Genomic DNA, 14,495 nt, shown 5'->3' on the forward strand with positions numbered 1-14,495 from the left:
TGCACACTGACGGATTGGTGATCTGTACTGATTGATAAGACAATTTGACCTGGACGATTGATCATCGGTCGAGAATGATCATCCCAGATGTACGTTCTTGATCGTGCGATGTGACTTCGTCCTCTCGCGTCCAAAATTTGACACTGCTCCAAATATCTTTGACCTCGGCAGAGCGCAAGTCACTGAGCAGATCGCAGCGCTCTCAAAAAGAGGCAAACTCAAACATCAGCAAAAGGCATGCTCCGTGCAGCTGTCACCTGTCTTTCAAACTTCCGATGAGAACGACAGCAACGACGATGAGCCGAATCGGTGAGCGCTCAGCCAGTCCTGAAGGCGATCAAACAGATAAAGTTTCGGTTTGAGCTGTGATCCCTACCTTTAACGACAAGGACAGTAATCATCTGTCATATGATCTGCGAGCCCACTCCTGGTCTTTCAAGTCTTCTCTTTCTTCCGTGGAAAGCACGGAGTATCCGAAACCCGACAGGAAGGATCAGTGTCCGCCGGAACCTCCTATTGTTCATTTGGTCCTGCAATGACCACGGCGCAGTCTTTGTATGCTTGTCCTCCAGTACAACATCTCGCACCTTTGGCACCAATCACACCGTATGAAGCGCAGAAGGCGGCGATACCAGAAACCGCAGTAGGGTCTATGCCTTGGCACTACAAAATTACATATGTCAGACAAGATGTTCCACGAATGGAGAACTTCCAAGTGGATGCCGAGACAGTTCGGACGCCGCAACAGATCAGAATGTCCTTCGAGGACGTGAGATTGGCTTGCTCACTTACCTGCGGAAAGCCATCGACATCGAAGAGAATGCCGGAATAAGCATTACAAGCTGTTACAGATACTTCCTTGTTGGGCAGGTCATCGGGGATCGCATCGTCGGGCCTGGCAGTGCCTGTGAGAAAGAAGAGAATGTCAGCTTCCTTCTCATCCCTCATATTCAATCAGAATAACTCCGCGTTGATAAGTGGACCACGAACCAACACATTGACAATAGGCCTGCTCAGCAACACTTTCCGGATTCGGAGCGGCAATCGTAAGACGAGCAGCAAGTTGAGCAGTGGCTATGGAGCTCCTATTTCTGGTAAGTCGAGTTCCGTCGGGCTGTTGAACTGCACCCACCAAAGCCCAATGGCAAAAGCAAAGTTCATGAGTTGCATATTGAAGAATAGAACATGAAATGATCGAATGCTTCCAAATACGGACCTTTACAGCGTACCTGACCTGGACTATATATACAGAAGATCCTCCCTTCCTCATGGGGAATTCTAGAATCCAGAACAGGACCAGAATCAGACCAAAGACCCGGTAGAATCGGTCTTCTTAAGGGCTACAATCATGGGTCAAAGGCTTGGTCTTCGGGCCAAGAAACTTGTGTAAGCTGCTCAGCCTTCTGGTCGCGTGCCTTTCTCGATGAAATGAAGCCTTGACGTTCGGAACTGGCAATTTATGCGCGATATCCGTAGCTCATTCTCGTATAGTTCCTGATAGACCAACTTGGCACATCCCCAAATGACCTCCTTACTGTAGTAAAACTTACTACAATGAGACATCTCAACGGCCAAGATAAGAAATGACCTTCTCCGAACCGGAGTCTGCTTATTTTCCATTGATACCCGGAATGATCACATGGCAATCCTTGTATGCTTGGCCTTGGCTACAGCATCGAGCGCCTCTGGCGCCGTTATCTCCGTAGGAGGCGCAGAAGTTGGAGAAGCCGGAGTTGGGAGGGCTTACACCGAAGCACTATCAAAGAATGAGAGAATCAGTACTTATGTCGGTTGGTGACAACAACAAGAGGATGTGAAGTGAAAGTACTTACCTGCGCATATCCATCCACATCAGTCCTATTTCCTTGGAACGCATTGCAGACCAGTTCAGTGAGAGGCTGGTTGGGGGATTCGTCTGGGAAAGCGAAAGAGCCTGGTAAGATGCAATGTTAGTCGATCGACCAAGAATTTTTGCCGGCAATGGCCCTATGTTCGTTCCATCAGGTAGTCAAAACGACTTGAGCAAATTTTTGCTTAACACATACCAACACATTGGCAATAATCCGCACTTGCGACACTGTCTTCACTTGGAGAAGTTCCGGAGCGACCAAGCTGAGCGAGGGCCAGAGGGTTACTATTATTAAAGCGTTCACATTAGCGATCATTCTTCTTCTTGGTCCTGTCTTTGCGCACGTACAAAAGCGCCGCAGCAGCGAAAGCGACAGTGGTGAAGTGCATCTTGAAGAAGGTCATTCTGACTGGAATCCTCACTCCAATCAGCTGAAAGAAAGTATAACAAAAGAACAGCGAAAGCAGGAGAGTTATACAAGAACCTTCCATTCCTGCTTTCCTCATTTCTATTTTAAGGAAAGTAGTGACGAGGAACGCGCGGAGTCTCCAGCAATCGTATGTAATCAGATCTTAAAAAGCGGTAAAATCGGTCCTTGTGGTTTCACCAAAAGAGTGGTCCCTTTAGTCTTCTTTCTCTCCGAAGCTCTCCTCTGCATACGATTAAACCATCGCTTCACATCTTCCCCGGAATCTTAATCGGACAATACTGATACTCCTGATTACGTTCGCAGCACTTCGCACCTCGAGCGCCATCTTTGCCGTAAGAAGCACAAGTGTTGGCGAAGCCGTCGATAAATTTCGGGCCCACGTCTTGGCACTGCGGAGTGAGAGAGATATTACGTTAGCTACACATTCTAGATCGTATGATCGACGGCAAGGTAGCTCTTGTCTGCATGTGGTATTTCTCTGGGGTTGACTTGACGAAGGAGAGTATACGACGAAAGCGACGAAAACAAAGGAATAAGAGAAAGAAGCAACTTACTTGCAAAAAAATGCCCGCATCAACGAGATGCCCTCCCGTCCAACCATTACAGACTCTCGAGGTGAGGTCGTTGTTAGGGATGTTGTCGGGTGCTCCAGTGAAGCCTTCGATGGAAGCTTAGTAACCTTTCTCTGCTCCAACGAGATCGCAATGTATGTAGTCATTGCAAGGAAAGAATGAAAGACATACCAACGCATTTGCAGTATTCTTCGTATTGGTAGTAGTTTGGGTTTTGATCGGCGAAGCTGGAAGCGGGAGCCTGCGCAAAAGCCAAAGGGCTGCTGTTATAGGATCAAGAATCAGCCATCTGTCGATAAAAATTCGCAAAGTCAGAAGGCTGCGATGTTTCTTACAGAAGCACAGCGGCGAAAGCGAAGTTTGTGAATTGCATCTTTGGTTGGTAGTTTCGGTGTTTGTTGTCAAATGGGGGATTGCGGAGTACCTGTTATCGTGGACTTGAGGAGACCAGTGGCCAGCAGTATCAAAAGCCTTATATACCATCTCTCATAGTCCCAAAACCGGGACTCTATCTGTCTTGAACATTAGGGCACGAACAAGGGTCACACATAGGAAACCAATCAGACCATACAGAAGAAACCGTGCCCTTTGCCAATGCCCAGCAATGACAGTGGTCAGACTGGGCAGTCCTTCTCCCGATGATGTCTCATACTGCCGTGCCGGGAAGCAATTCCAAAACACTACTCAAGATAGCAACAATGATGGCAAAAAACCACATCATCGCCCTACGCCGCCGCACGCCAAGGGCCTGGAAATAGATCCGTACGAACAACAAGACCGAAGAGAACAATATCGGTAGCCTTGATATTCCGAGTATAAGCCACCAATGCTCAGGAAACGTGAGACCAACAAAATCGTATTGTTTCTGCTATATGTCAGCAAAGCTTTACTCATAGCCTCTTCTTCCTTGATTACTGCAGATGATCTCTCTATCGGCCGGCTGTCTCGTGTTTCTCGTCATCGAAACATCGCCATTGCTGAGCCTCCTCGCATCGCAGTGCGGCGAGACGATCGCAAGACATATCCCTACTTGTTCATTCCATCATGGCCCGTTGCTGCAGAAATTCAACCACGCGTCTTGGCTCGGGTAACGGACCAAGATCTTGTCCTATGAGAGGGGTCATTGCGTCGTAAGTGACGCGATCAGCCCGAACCGCACTCTCGAAAGACAACCCTCTGGTCTCGAGACTGGGACAACTCCAAAGCTGCTTCTCCAACTGTACGAAGAGATCTCATCAGCCCAGAAAGGCAACGCAACGACCAAGACCAACATCCCAGTTCCCAATCCGACACAACTCCATTTCCAGCACATCGTACATCACATCGCGGACCATCCGAGGCGCTTAGTCAAGAATTCTTGAGTTGCGTTCTGATCAGCTGGAGTCGAGAGCAAATGACGAATAACACATCATTTGTTTCCAAACCACGAAGACGTGAAGTCTGAAAGGATGCGAAGGAGCGGAGACACAGGAAGGAGCGTGCCGAACAAGATAGAGTTTCGCTACACGTGACGCACGCACCATTTCGCCTCGTCCTCAGAAGTCTGGATCTCCTCCTGAAGATCATCGGCGGTGTGTTGCATCAGGGTCAAAGACCCAGTGGTACAATATCGTTGCGGTGAAGAGACGCGGTGAGAAGGTGAGAAGATGTGTGATCATGAAACGTAAAAGAGCTTTTAATGGCTACAGTAAAAGTCATACGTAGTCCATCGCTCATGGCAGTAGCAAAGTATACCACCGAGTCAAGCTGAGATAGTCATCCATCCGCAACGCCATTGCTTTCATACCCCTCATTCCCAATCGCTAATCCCTCATTTGATGGTATCCTATCCTTTAACGCCGCCTGTCCCTTCTGGTGAGCACGCGCTCGCTTCATAGCGCTCTGATCCCTAGTCGAAGTCTGAGATGCCTCGTTGTCAGTAGAAGATTCGCGCTGAAGCGGTGCGCTGTGACCCGTCGCAGTACTAGACCGCGCCAGACGTCTGGGCGTCGACCGCCAAGTGCGAATCTTCGTTGACGTTGAGGAACTCATCGATCGAGAAAAGCGAGCCGCAGATGCTTGCATCATGCGCTCCATCCGCGAAGGCGAAGTTGTCCATAAAGCTATTAGAAGTGTCTTGTAGCAGTTCTGGAGGTTGAAATTCATCAGAGAAAAAAGAAGATGTGTCCACGTTACTGCCGAAGCCGTACTGCTGGTCATGCGGCTCGACCGACACTGCAGGTCATTGCACAACATTGCTGCAGAATGTTGTGTCAGGTCGAGCGGCGTGAGAGCAGACAGCTTCGAGTCCTCGTATTGTGGGACGTTGAGTTGAACGGGAATGTCGTGGGGTTCCATTTTGATGTGGTGGAAAGCGTGTTCGTCAGCTGGTGGAGTTGGACTTGCTGGGTCTTTTTGCGAGCCTGTGATGAGTCAGTATGATGCGTTCGGTATAGCGGGCAGCAGTGGTACTCACCATGTGATTCCGTGAGTGAAGGTGCTGGTGTGGCTGCGGAGGCTGTGATGACGCCCGAGTCGTCAACTTCCACCTTGACTTCAGGGAGAACGATGTGTGATGGCAGTTCGCCGAAGTGAGCCTTGAAGGCAGCGAGTTCCGCGTTGGCCTTGGCGAGCTTGACGGCGAGGTCCTCGGTCTCTTGCCGCTTGCGCTCGCGGGAGTTGTGAGCTGCAGCGCGATTGCGCTTGATGCGTTCTATCCGGCGCTGCTCCTTCTCGTCCTCGGTCTTTGCGCGCTTGCGAGGTGGTAGCGCTGTCTTAGGCTCGGGGAGTGCCTGGCCCCATGACTTTCGCTTCTTGGTGGGTTTTGATTGCACGACGATGGGTGCGGGCGATGATGTTGACCAGGCGGCGCTGTCGGTGGCTGCCGAGGGAGCGGGCGACGCCGATGTGCTGTGGTGGACGTCCTCCATTTTGAGGTATTGTGGTTCGGACATGGTGTCTGTGGAGTGTGGTGATGAATGAAGGGCGGTGATGGCGGGCTCCATGGTGGGAATTGTCAAGGCTACGTGAAAGCGGTCGCCTAGAGGATGGAAGTTGATGCCAGCTGTCCCTCCCACAAAGCGCGGGTGAGTGGCAGGCTTAAGAAGGAATGGCCGAGCCAAGCCCCCAGGGACCTTTGTGGCTTGCGCACCGAGTGGAACCCTGGTCGTCAGCTCCCTCGAACACTCCCAGAGCCGCGGGTCCGTCGCCCCTGTGCTGTGCTGCCACACCACTCCCAATTCGCCGTACGTGGTGCTGTGTGCAGCTGCTCCTGTCCTGGCGAGATGCACGAGTCGACGAGTTGCTCAGTGGAAAATAGCAGTTGCAGCCATGGTGGTGCTGGACAGCGGAAGGCGCGGACAAGTGAATGACACCGTCACGTGAAGAGCGGCCATTGACGACCACTTGCAGCCAGCGCAGCAGGCACGCGTCTCGAAGCTTCCCCTTCGTGCCCCGTCCAATTTTAGGTCACAACATCGCTGATCAGCACCAACACCGCGCACCTCATCTCAGCCTCTCCTGACATGGGCCTTCGTATCTGCCTTGCTGTGCCATCTAAACATCTTGTCATCGAAACTGTACTGTAACTATAACCGTATCGACGCTGCCTTGCCCTATCGTGCCCTTCCTGTCCTTCTTTCGCCGTCCGGTACAGGCGGTCGAATTACTGCCTGTGCCTCGTACAGACTCACCACAGCTCTCGCACACCGCACAGCTCACGCCACGGTGAATTGCAGAGCTGGTGGGAACCTTGCACCTCCCTCCCTTTCTTCCAATTGGCACGCTGGAACGCGCGCCGAAGTACGCAAACCACATAATCTGCCGCAGATTGCCTTACGTGCTCGGCCCCTGGTTTGCCTCAGCTAGAGAAGTCAAGCCAACCCCATGGGCCGGAAGATCGGTGGCAGCAGATAGCTCCTGAACCACCAAAAAAGAATCTCCGTGCCGAGCTTCTGGCCGCTCGAGCGCACCACCCATGCATCTGCACTTTCGGATCCCGACCACTCCATATACTGCTCGCGGCATGTCCCTCGCGATGACTGAGTCTTTTATGCCATGTTCAGCACGCCTTGTTGGCACAGTCATCATCGCGAAGCCGGAGTGGTGCATGACTGCCGAGACCAGCTTGTGGAGCACACAAAGCCACGCCGTAATGGCCTGCAACAGAGTACGCAGCTGGCGTCCGAAAAGAAAGCTTTGAAGAGCTACAAGCATCGGGCATCACCACGATCGGACTCCACTGGAACAAAGGTCGTCAACTTGGAGTTGCACGACTTGATCGAAAATGCCATTTTGGTCTTGGCGCGAACCATTTCTCCATCTCTGACGCTGGCGAACTACTTACTACCAACCCTTCGAAATCTAGACGAGGCAGCTTTCAGACACTGCGTACAGATTTGAGTACAGCGCGGGCTTTGAGAAAATGCATTGCGCAGCTACCTCCGGTCGACCGTTCCTCCATGCGATTTTCGAATGCCCGCTCGAAACCAGATCGATCCTGAAAACGAATCAACACACGCCCGAGTGCCATCAATGAATTCCGCGCACCCAAATGAAAAGATGGACAGGCGCGATCCCATCAGTCGCACGGAATCGCAACGTCTTGCGTTACACAACATTTCATCTCGTCCTCTCGAACAGCCTGCAGCCGCCGGTCTATGGCCAGATCGGGAAGGCATTCCACGCGACCTCCGCCAGTCGACACGACACGACGGGATGACCTAACCGTGACCACCTCTATAGATTCAACGACCTCTGAGTGCAAGCGCCTAACGAGATTGGCTCTCGATCCATGAAAAGCTTTGGTGATTGGCTTAGCGACCTGCGATTGCACTCAGAAGTAGCCACGGTTATGCCTCTTTCCCTACCTCCTCCTTCTCCACATCCGCCCACTCTTCCTCAGACGGAACAACACTCGAATGCAACCTCATAACATACTGCACCTCATCCCGCAAATCATGCCCCTTCATCCTCGCAAACCCCACAACAGGTCCCAACCTCGTAATCTCATTCGAAGTAATCGTCTCCTCCCCCGGAAAATTCACCCTCCCAACCCCTAACCCCAACCCCAACAACCGAAAAACATCCTTCATCATCACCCCTCCCCCTCGCCTCCAAAACTTCCCCTCGCACTCAAAATCGCAATCCACTCTCACTTCCACCGCACACCCCTCTCCATGAGAACCGCACCCTCGTACTCTCTGACTCAACGCCACCCTCCTCGTCGGCGGATCCGTGATTTGCGCAGACATGAACAGAGAATCTTCCAATTCAATCCACTCCCGCCATCGCTGTCGATCTGCTTCATTGAAGAACACTTCCACTTCTTCCACCCAGCCGTTTGTCATTCTTTGATGGGAAGGCGATGGGAGCGGGGATGTGATGTGGTAGTTCATGATTTCTAGGAAAGGGTTTAAGCGTACGGGTCGGACATTCAAGTTTCCCTTTGAGTCTTGCTCGTGACCAACAAGACCCATTTTCTCGCGAATTTCGAATCCTTCGACAAGACTCAATTTTGTTGTTGATTTGTCTCGTCCTGCTGCTGCAGCTGGGGCTGGAGCGAGTTTGAATTTCTCGGTTGAGGAAGAGAAATTTTTCGTCCAGATGCGTTTGGGCTCTTGGATATTAACAAATAATATCAAGAACCATGACCGCGCCCCAGCAGGCGACGACGACGACGGCGGGAGGCCTCGAGGCCTCCCAACACGCGACAACACCCCCCGACCGATACCGCGACGCCGCGAGCGGAGGAGGGAGCCCGGGAGGAGGAGGTTGCGTCTCCAACTCCCAGGCGGCCCAAACCCGCCAGCAACCACCTATCTCTGGCCCACCAGGCCAGAGACAAACCACTAACGCTACACAGACACAGACCATAATCAGAAAGAACCTGAAAACACTTACTGAACAGATCCAGAGCCACCTCGACACCCAGTCGACCCTTTCTCCCTCCCCAACTCTCCTCCTCCTCCAACAGGCCCAACAGGCCCTCCTCCACCACGCCCTCCGCCAGGAAGAGTCCCAGACTCTTCAAGCGATCCAGGAAACCCTCCAGAGCCGCCCAACACCCACTGCTACTACCCCCAAAACATGGGCCCAGACAGCCCAAATTGGACACACAATGCCAAGGCCTCAGCCTCAGGCATCCATGACCATCTCAGTGAAGATGGGAAACCAGGAAGAAAGAGAAGCAGCAAGGAAGATGAGCCATGACGAGCTCAGAAGGAAACTTGGAGTCCAGCAATTTAAGGCTGTGCAAAAACTCCCAAGTGGAGACCTTAAAGTTATCCTCCACAGAGAAGGAGAGAAAAGCCGGTTGGAAAAGGACCAATCATGGCTTAGGGCTGCATACCCAGGAGCCCAGGTAGAATCACCTGTCACACAGGTAATTGTACACAGCATCAGGACTTCCTGGAAGCCTGAGGATGCGAACAGCTGGGTACAACTGGACCAGGACAATCTGACCTGGTTCCCAGATGGGCTCAAGATCAAGAAAGCCTTCTGGCTCAAGAACCAGAGGGCAAGGGAAGAGACCAACTTCTCATCAGTCGTGATGGCAGTGCAGGACAAGCAGACTGCAAGAGAGATGTGCAAGAGGGGCATAACTATTGGATCAATGTGGTGTGTAGTAGAACCATACCACCCACAGCAGAGGATAGTACAATGCCTCAAGTGCAACAGTTTTGGGCACATTACCACCCACTGTAGGGCTACAGAAGATATATGTGGAAAATGTGCAGGGAAGCACAGGACAGACAGCTGCAAGGAGAAGAAAGTCAAATGTTGCAACTGCAGGGGAGACCACAAGGCATACTCCCTCCAATGCAGCTACAAAGCTGCTGCAAAGACCAAAGCAAGAGCATTCTCAGAGTGGTTCAAAAAGCAATGGGAGGCAGCCTCAGGCCCAACACAAGGAGGCAATGCTACAGAACCCACAGCCCTCAAGAGGAAAGCCCCACCAGCTGAGCCTCCACAGAGGGATGTTAGGTACAAAGGCAGGCCCTCGGGCACCACAGCAACAGCAATGGCAGGCAGGAAGCAGACAAGCAAGCTCCACTTTCCCCCTACACAGGAGAAGGAGGACACACAGGGAAAAGCAGAAATGCCCCAAGAAGACATGGACATCGACCCAATTGAGCTCCTCTCCCAAGTATCTCATGAGTAACCAAACCATGACAATCTACCAACATAATGTCAACAGGTCAAACACCACCCAAACCCTACTGCTAGACAGCCAAGCAGCAAGAGAGGCTACGGTTATTGCACTACAAGAGCCATGGCTCAACACAACAAGTGGCAAGACCAAGGCCAAGAAGGGATACCACATAGTCCTCCCACCCCAGCCAAACCCAAGGGTCGCAATGCTGGTGTCAGACAAGATTGGAACCACCAACTGGAAGCCACTGTTCTACGGCACAGGAGACCTGGTCACCATCCAACTCCAGACACCTGCAGGACCCATCTCCATTCACAACTGCTACAATCCATCAGGACCAACAAGCCACAGACAAGATGGGACCTTACCTGCACTCCAAGAGGCACTTACGCAACCCCAAGAAGACATATCTACAAACCACATTGTCCTAGGAGACTTCAACCTCCACCACCCAAGATGGGGGGGAAACACAACCCAGGCCCAGCATATTATGGCAGACAAACTTATTGAAACGGTTGCAGAGGCCCATCTACAGCTGGCCCTTGAACCAGGAACAATCACATGGGAAAGACACATGGCCAGCTGCCAAACACTAGACCTGGTCTTTGTTAGCCTCTCCCTCCAGAACCTAATCCAGGAATGCAAAGCCCTCCCAGAGGAAACACACAGCTCTGACCACATCCCTATAAGGACAACCCTCTGTATCAATCTCTATGGGCTACCAAAGCAGGGACAAAGGAAACAATGGAAAGCTGCTAACTGGACCCAGATCCAGAGTCTCATTTCCCAGGAAACCAACCAACTCAATCAATTCCCAGTCAACACAAGGGAACACCTGGACACCTTAGCCAAGGGAATACAATCCTCTATCCAGAGGGTAGTAGAAGAGACAGTCCCAACAGCCAGACCATCAAGCTATGCCCAGATGGCCTGGACACAGGAGTGCAGAGATGCCACAAAGCTGGCAAGGAGAATGAGAAGAGAATGGAGGGAAAGCAAGACAGAATGGAGCCACGAACAATACCTCAAGGCCTCCCATGCAAGAAGCAAGGTTGTGAGGAGGGAACAGAACCTGGCCTGGAGAAGGCTTATAAGAGAAGTAACAGAGGACCCTAAGAAGATCTGGAAGATGGCCAAATGGGCGAGGGAGGGGCCAAATCAAGGGCACCAGTTGCCACATTTCCCAGACCTTGCTGACCCAGAGCACAATGGAGACACCAACGAGGGGAAAGCAGCAATCCTGGCTAAACACTTCTTCCCAAACCCAAGAGATGCAGACCTGAGTGACATCCAACACACCCAGCTGCCGCCCCAGTTCCAGATGGAAACTGAGGTAAACTCAGAGGAGGTGAAAGGGATCCTCAAGAAACTGCCTAGCAACAAAGCCCCAGGGCCTGACCAGATACCAAACCTACTGCTCAAGGAATGCAGAGACCAACTTGCCCCAATTCTGGCCAAGCTCTTCACTGCATGCCTGAGGATAGCATACCACCCTAAGCCATTCAAGCACTCCACTACAGTGGTGCTCAGGAAGCCACAGAAGCCAGACTACACGAAGCCAGGAGCATACAGACCAATTGCCCTACTCAACACAATAGCAAAGGTCCTGGAGGCGGTAGTTGCAAGGAGGATATCCAAGGAAACTGAAGAAAGAAAGCTCCTCCCAGAAGAACAGATGGGTGCAAGGCCAGGCCGGTCTACAACCTCAGCACTGGACCTCATCACAGAACAAGTTAGGACTATCTGGAAAGCCAAGCCAGGAGCGGTTGCATCAATGCTCTGCCTAGACATTTCTGGTGCATTTGACAAAGTCTCCCACCAGAGGCTGCTCCACAACATCAGAATGAAGGGTTTCCCAGACCACATAGTTAGCTTTGTCCAATCCTTCCTTCAAGACAGGACCACCTGCCTCAGGTTGGGAGGGTTTATGGACCAACCAAGGCCTCAGAACACAGGGATTCCCCAAGGCTCCACCCTGTCCCCAATTCTCTTCCTCTTCTTTGCATCAACCCTGCTCCCAACACTACACGAAGGGAACACCTCAGCAATGGGTTTTGTGGATGACTCCAACATCCTGACATACAGCATATCAACAGAGGAGAACTGCAGGCAACTGGAGAAAGCCCACCAAAAGTGTGAGCAATGGGCAAAAAAACATGGTGCAGAATTTGCACCACAGAAATACCAACTCATCCACTTCACCAGGAGCAGGAAGCACAACCTCAAGGCCACAGTCCAGATCCAAGGATTTGATGGGGAACCACTGCCCTCACTCAGGCTCCTTGGGGTATGGGTAGACACCAAACTCAAGTGGGGCCCACACATCAAGAAAGCAGCAGAGAAGGGGGCCAACCAGATGCAATCACTCCAGAGAATGTGCAAATCCACATGGGGAGCATCCTTCCAGAGAGCAAGGCACCTGTACACAGCAGTTGTCAGACCAGCCATTACATTTGGCTGCCAAGTCTGGTCCAACCCAGAAGGCACACAAGGCTACTGCAGAAACCTCACCAAACCCATTGAGAAGATCCAGAGAGAGGCAATGAAGAACATCACAGGAGCATACAGGTCAGTTGCAACAGCAGTCCTGGAAAAGGAAGCAAACATTGCTCCCCTTCACCTGTACACCCAGGACCTGGCCAGACAGGCAGCCAAGAAACAGGACAACCAGCCTGCATACCAATACATCAAAAACAGGTGCAGGGAGATCAGAAGACAGGCACAAGCAGGGAGGAGAACAAGGCACCCTGCTGCACCAACCCAAACCAGACAGGAGGAAATCCTCCAACTAGTACAGGGCCAAGAGACCACAATGCAGACACACCTGGGTCACAAGGCATGGTGGGCAAAACACCAGTGGAACAGGAAGTGGGAGAGAGAAAAGGAAGGGAGGAGAACCAGAGCAGGAGGAGAACAGCCACCTGCATGGACAACCACCACCTCCTCCACTGTAGGACTAGCTCTGCATAAAGGGCTCACCAGACCAGAGAGCACAATGGTCACACTCCTCAGAACAGGGCACATTGGGATGAGGCAATACCTCGCGAAGAGGAGAGTCCCAGGTTACACACCAGACTGTGACTGCGGGCAGGGACATGAAACACCAAAGCATGTATGCATGTTCTGCCCAAGATGGGCTGAGAGGAGACACCTCCTGTTCCAAGCAGGGGGATCTACAAACTGGAAGGATCTGGCAAACACAAAGAGGGGACTGCATGCAACAGCTAAGTGGCTTATCCAGGAAGGGGTCCTAGAACAGTTCTCGCTGGTAGGGAAAGAGGACTAGGAGGAAAGGAGGAGAGAAGAAGGGAGAGATAGGACCTGGTGAGAGGAGGACTCGCTAGACACCTAGTATTGTCCGAAGGAAAAACAGAGGCAAAGGAAGCGGCTACGCAGGCTGCAAAGTAAAGGGAAGGCGAGGGTTTTTCGAAGGCTTTTCCCTCGGTCGAAATCTATAGAGCGTGCTGCTTACTCTAGTAGTTAAGAGGTAGACCGGCGTATAAGAATTATCTATCTATCTATTAACAAATAATTTACAGAGAATCGAAGGGGAAGTTTGAACGACTTCTTTCCAGTACTTGTTTACTTCTCGGACTTTGTAAATATCTTCCACTGGAAGATGTACTAGGATGTTTTCGAGGAGTTCCGGAGTATTAAAGACGGCGTGTTGGAGGCCTTCAGCGGAGGGAGGGAGAGGCGCTGGGTTGAAGGGGACTTTCTTCTTCGGTGTGGTCTTGCGTCTCTTGGTTATTGGGTAGGATGCTGGCTTTCTTCTCCTTTTTGGTGGATTACTTGCACCTGAAGCTTGGGAGCCAGTTCTCTTGAGTTTGGAGTCTGTCATTTTTTGAGGCGGATGGAGCTCTAATGCCTTGGTTGACAAAAGGTATGCAGAGACAAGTAATAAGGTGAACACGGTTCGCTAAACCTCTTTTTCCGTCTTAGTCGGTACGAAAAAGTCGCTCACAGTAGGCCAGCAGGTAGGTGATATATATATATACATGCACATCATCTCTCCAAAGAAGAAGAAGAAGAAGACGAGAGAAGAAAAAAAAAAGTCCTTAGGATCGATCATTCGCTGGTTCGACCAATCGTATAACCACAAAAAAAAAAAATCAAGAACATTTTCAGTCTGAGCTTAATCCAGCGGCCTCAAAAGTATTAATACGATACGATACGAACAAATTCTCAGGGAATAATGGCTAGAGACACCTGGATCAAGAAACTCGTGACAAAGACCAAGACTAAGAGCTGCAACGACGGGTCTCTTCCTACGGATTTATTATTCCAAGGAGGAGAATCTACTGCTCGTTTTCCTGAATTTCTGTATCGATCTGAAGGCAACTTTGCAATCTTTCTGATTCTTTGGGTCTCAATGGAGCTGCGCACTCTCATCGATGATTACCCAGCATGTCATGCTATACCCCGGGTCGTGGAGAGAACGGACCGAGATGAGACGGAAATATATCGCGAGGACACTGTGGGATGTAATAATGTTGTCTTATCGCCATGATG

The 14,495-nt window shown here is 51.3% G+C and overlaps 3 protein-coding genes across 3 annotated transcripts; 1 reads left to right on the forward strand and 2 right to left on the reverse strand.

The window, feature by feature from the left end:
- Nucleotides 1–4,814: 4,814 nt before the first annotated feature.
- CKM354_000907300 (transcription factor HAC1) lies at nucleotides 4,815–5,784 on the reverse strand (the record flags this gene model as incomplete). Its single annotated transcript, XM_044804479.1, has 3 exons — nucleotides 4,815–4,978; nucleotides 5,041–5,253; nucleotides 5,307–5,784. 3 exons carry the CDS (start codon nucleotides 5,782–5,784, stop codon nucleotides 4,815–4,817), a joined length of 855 nt encoding a protein of 284 aa, XP_044660414.1.
- A 2,693-nt stretch (nucleotides 5,785–8,477) lies between these two features.
- CKM354_000907400 (uncharacterized protein) lies at nucleotides 8,478–13,269 on the forward strand (the record flags this gene model as incomplete). The annotated part of the gene is made up of 3 exons (XM_044804480.1): nucleotides 8,478–9,448; nucleotides 9,623–9,814; nucleotides 9,900–13,269. 3 exons carry the CDS (start codon nucleotides 8,478–8,480, stop codon nucleotides 13,267–13,269), a joined length of 4,533 nt encoding a protein of 1,510 aa, XP_044660415.1.
- A 228-nt stretch (nucleotides 13,270–13,497) lies between these two features.
- Nucleotides 13,498–13,824, reverse strand: CKM354_000907500 (uncharacterized protein; the record flags this gene model as incomplete). The annotated part of the gene is made up of 1 exon (XM_044804481.1): nucleotides 13,498–13,824. The coding sequence occupies one exon, from the start codon at nucleotides 13,822–13,824 to the stop codon at nucleotides 13,498–13,500; it is 327 nt and encodes a 108-aa protein (XP_044660416.1).
- Nucleotides 13,825–14,495: the final 671 nt, after the last annotated feature.

Source organism: Cercospora kikuchii (assembly GCF_019650295.1).
Source record: "Cercospora kikuchii DNA, contig_00006, whole genome shotgun sequence".
In the NCBI taxonomy this organism is placed as follows: Eukaryota; Fungi; Ascomycota; class Dothideomycetes; order Mycosphaerellales; family Mycosphaerellaceae; genus Cercospora; species Cercospora kikuchii.